Raw genomic sequence first — 4,778 nt, 5'->3', positions numbered from 1 at the left:
AAGTTATCTTCATTGAAAAGTACGGTGCTTTTCCTTCAAAAATAAGGACATTTCAATGTGACCCCTAACTGTTGAACGGTAGGGTAGTGTAAATATTTTTAATTGCTATATTCCTTGTTCTTTTTCATGAATTTCCTGTTTTTTTGCGTCTAACTTTATTAATGCTCTCCACAGGCTTGGCGAGGGCCAAGTCCGTGCCCACTAAGACATACTCTAATGAGGTGGTGACGCTTTGGTATCGGCCTCCGGACGTGCTGCTGGGCTCTTCTGAATACTCCACGCAGATAGACATGTGGTGAGTGGGTCTCACTGTGTGAGGAGATGGCGACCGGTCCGTATGTCTGCGCAGTGGAGGAACAGGCAGATAGATTCTCTCTGAAACAGAGATTTAAGCAGCTTAAATCTGGTTTAGAAAATGGTGCATTGTGACCTCTTATCCTTGTCTTGGAAAAGCATGTGAAGCTTTTCAGATATCAAAATAATGTACCTTATTGATTGATGTATGATGAAGAAGGAGACTGAGGCAGGGGTATTAAAGGTTTGGACTAAATCTGAACTAAAAACTGGAAATTTTAGTATTTATTCCCAACACATGATTAAGCTTTGATCTAAACTGTTGTGTTACCTTACATTCAGCATCATCCAAAGCTTTCCTAACCCTGCTGAGCCCCACAGCATGATGCTGCCATCATTATGTTTCTCCGTAGGAGTAGCATGTTTAGGATCAGGTTTTTACGCTAAAGTTAAAGGTATAGTGGCGGATTTATTTTTCCAGGTGGATGATCTAAATAAGTGGTCCTCCTAATTGTCAATCATTCCGGGGATATGTTTACGTAAGGCCGTCCTATATGCTCGTCCCGTTAGCCATCTTTTTCTGCGCATGCACACTTTCAGGCGTATATCTGTGGTGAGCTACGGTTTCAGACAGCTGTTGAAGCTCACCTTTCTCACCGCTGTTCTTTGAAAATGGCCGAGGATCATAAGAGAAAAAAGTGTCTACAAAGTGTATGAGAGGAAAAGAAAGGCAGATATATCCCAGAATGCTTTGCATAAAGAGCACTCCTCAAAAAGCATTATGGGATTTGCTGTCACCCTTAGGCTGTCGCTACCCGACAGCAGCGACTAATAACAAAGATGAGGAGGATTTACGTCATCAATAGGGAGCAAAAAGTACTGATCATCAGTCGGAAAGGTCAGTTAACTGAGTTTGCTATAAAGTCCAGTATATTTTCCCCGCTCTATATAGTGATTGAGGGATTTAGGGGTTATGGTGGATGTTGAGACACAGTAAGCTTGTCTGAGCTATGAGAACAGGAACTTTTAACTTTTAAACAGAGCGTGCACAAGGAGAAATGGGCTTCTGCACGCTCTTGCACGTGTTTAATAACCGTTCCCGCTTATGAGCAGGTAAAGGGTTGTGCTTGTGCATTTTTTTAAAAAGTTGATAGAGCTGGTCTTTAAAAAATACAAGAAAAATCTCCATTATACCTTTAAGGGTTCAGATTCGCACAGAGCTTCCTCTTTTACTGATGGTTTGTATGCAATCTAAAACTCTCTGTCCACCGCTGCCTCCTGCTCAATCAGGACAGATTGCTGCAAGCTGGTGACTTAGTGCACTGGACAGTCTGTACGGTTGGTTTAATTAGAGCTGCTGTATGTGACGCCCCCTAGAGAGAATATGGGGTCATAAAAAGAAACTAAATTGAATCAGATTGCTTGAATTTTTTTTTTCTTTTTGGCTATATAAGTGCTTCATTTCCTGTATCTCATCTGTGTTGTTGCCTTGACATATAAATCGCTATACACTTATAAACTGTAAACATTTTTTGCCATTTTTTTATATAGAAAAGTGAATCTTTTTGGTTCTAATTAAACCGAACATGAATGTATCAGAAGCTTCAGCTCTCTTGGGGGGGGTTTATAATGGACAGATTGCATCCAGCCTGGAAAGCCCTGAGAACTTGATCCAAATGTTGGTGAGAGTTTAAGCCCAGCTTCTTTTTGTGACCCCCCCCTCTCTAATCTGATCCCATCAGGGGAGTGGGCTGCATTTTCTATGAGATGGCTGCCGGCCGGCCCCTGTTCCCCGGCTCCACGGTGGAGGACGAGCTGCACCTCATCTTCAGACTGTTAGGTTAGTGCTGCCCCCTGGTGACAAGGGAAGAACAAACACTCCACACTTGGAGCATTAACCTTTTAATGCATGTAGCCCCCCCTGACTGTATGAAACAATCCCTCCAGCTGGTGCGCTGAAGCCTGACTCAGATTAAATGTCCCTCCGCAGGCACTCCCACAGAAGACAGCTGGCCTGGAATCTCCTCCATCGATGAGTTCAGGTCCCACAAGTTCTCCAAGTACAAGCAGCAGCCTCTGATCAATCACGCACCCAGGTAGGACCGAGATCTATCACTGTTATCTTCCTGATACTTCTGGACTTATACTATCATAACCTCCTGCTTATTTCTGGCAGTCCACTAATGGCTGGAAATGGGAACGAGCAGATATTCCTGGTTAGGCCGAGGTATAACAGAAGAGCTGTTAGACGTAGACGTTCGTGTGGCTGAGGTTGTTTAGTTAAGAGTGTGCGCTCTTTGTCACTTCCTGTAAGGAAATCCTGTGGAATAGTTGACTCTGTTTGGCCGAGTTTCCTTCCTCACAGCCGCCAGCATCTGTGAGTCAGCCCACCTTACTGACCCCCCCACTCCCTCTTTCTCCTCTTCCCCACCTTCCCATTTAGGCTGGATAACGACGGAATCGAACTGCTGACATCTTTTCTAAAAGTGAGTCACACCACCTGACAGAAACGGATGGAACGTTGAAGACAAAGCTAAATGCTTCAAAGCCACATTAGGATTTCATTTAACAACTTCAGATTAGGTCTTATTCTCTGCTTTAATCCACCTAAATTCTAGTATGAATCAAAGAAGAGGATCGCTGCTGATGAAGCAATGAGGCAGCCGTACTTCAGGACCCTGGGGCCGCGCGTGCACACGCTGCCAGAGAGTGAGTAATCACACTGTGATGCAGAAATGCAGCCAAGTAGGTACAGCTTAAGATATTCCAAAGCAGCAGACTTTCTGCCCCCATTTCCCCCTTGATTTTCTGCCCCCATTTCCCCCCGTTAGAGATCTCGATCTCTAACGGTTTTAAATCAATGAAAAGAAAAGGGCACAGAAGGCTGCTAAGAGCTTTATACCAAACTCTCCAGGTGACCGACTCTGTCTCCTCTGCAGACATGTCTATATTCACTCTGAAGGAGGTGCAGCTGCAGCGTGATCCCGGCTACCGGAGCTCCTCGCATGCAGAATCAGGTGAGACCATCAGTTCACATGTTCTAACCTTCACTGTGTTTTCTAGTTGACCAACACAACATGGAACGTGTTTGCAGTGGCAATGTGACAGAATATTAAAAGGTTCAGGGGTACAAACACTTTATTTAACAAGATCTGCAGCAGCTGGGAGCTTTAAAGATGCTCCTGTTTGCTCGACATCACAGCTAACGATGCCGAACTAAAAGCGTGTTTATCCTGGTTAAACCATCTGACTAAACTTCTCTTTTTTTAAATGCTTGATTATATTCATGAATCTGCTTCGAAAGATTAGATATTAAATAAGCAAACATTTTAAATTTGCAGCGATCGTCAGGCGATAAGTCCAATTTATATTTTCAATACTTGATTAAAATATCCGTATATTTAAAATTCACTTAAATAGATTTATTTCATTTGAGGCATTTAATATGATGGTTCCACCTTAACTAGTAAAGATCAACTGACACTGAGTTTTTAAGGCCAATGTCAGTACAGATTATTTTGTCATGAGTCCAGTCCTTTAAAGTCCAAAATCCTTTAAAGCCCATGTTGCTTTTTCTTTTTCCATTTATTTGATAAATAAGATTACAGATGTTACACAAGCCTAAATTTAACCTGAAAAACATTTATCAACATTATAGAAATAATTGAGGAAAAGTGAATGAAGGGAGCAGCAATGCGTTTGCTTTAGGTGATCTCAAAGCATGCCTGCTGAATGCATTACTCAGTAGACCAAGACAGAGAAAGACCGATGTATCGGTATAAAAAATACGTATTCGTCCGTAATCGCAGCTGGTTTTACAAATTAGGAGGACGTGTCTGCTAGGGGTGGAACGGTTCACAAAATCCACGGTTCGGTTCGGTTCACGGTTTCGTGGTCACGGTTTTTGGTTCGGTATATGTTGATTTTAAGGAAAATCTATTATGTCTTGTATAGTATAACACGTGTTGCACGACGCTTTTTTTTTTATTAAGTCAAACATTTACATGAAAAAATACTCTCAGAGAGGATAGCAAAGGTGAACATGAACAGATAAAGATCAATTAAAATAAAAGAAAAACAAAGAAGTAAAATAACTAACAGGGGATTTATCTCAGCAAACATTTAAACCAAACATAGACAGATCCATAGAAATAATAAAAACAAAATGGCAGATGTTTGGAGAAATCAAGTCTCAGTTTTTTGGCATATTTGTCATTTTTTATCTTAAGAGAAGAAAAATAGATTTTAAAGTCAGTCATAAACCAATGAAAGGAAGGTTTAGAATTTCTCCATTTAGCACAGTGGATATGATATTTACCCAACAGCAGGAGGACATTAATAGTATAAGAAACAGGCAAAAGGGGTGTTGCACAAAGCTTGCACACTGTTGCACTTTTATAAACAACTTTCTTTCCGCCGTCATCGTAGGTCACTCTAAATGCAAAGTGGTCCCATACAGCAGACCTATAAAGTGCTGCTGGCGC

General features: G+C 41.7%; 1 protein-coding gene across 1 annotated transcript in view; it reads left to right on the top strand.

The window, feature by feature from the left end:
• Positions 1–4,778, top strand: part of cdk17 (cyclin-dependent kinase 17) — a 40,505-nt gene that overhangs the window by 33,507 nt on the left and 2,220 nt on the right. The window contains exons 10-15 of the mRNA XM_015376746.1: positions 175–295; positions 2,037–2,134; positions 2,285–2,390; positions 2,738–2,780; positions 2,913–3,003; positions 3,234–3,311. Of these exons, the coding sequence (XP_015232232.1) occupies positions 175–295; positions 2,037–2,134; positions 2,285–2,390; positions 2,738–2,780; positions 2,913–3,003; positions 3,234–3,311 (537 nt within the window). The remainder of the gene's footprint in view (positions 1–174; positions 296–2,036; positions 2,135–2,284; positions 2,391–2,737; positions 2,781–2,912; positions 3,004–3,233; positions 3,312–4,778) is intronic.

Source organism: Cyprinodon variegatus, unplaced genomic scaffold, assembly GCF_000732505.1.
Source record: "Cyprinodon variegatus isolate N-32 unplaced genomic scaffold, C_variegatus-1.0 Scaffold140, whole genome shotgun sequence".
Lineage (NCBI taxonomy): Eukaryota > Metazoa > Chordata > Actinopteri > Cyprinodontiformes > Cyprinodontidae > Cyprinodon > Cyprinodon variegatus.
Note: the sequence above shows the minus strand (reverse complement) of the source record. Positions and strands in the feature narration are given on the sequence as shown.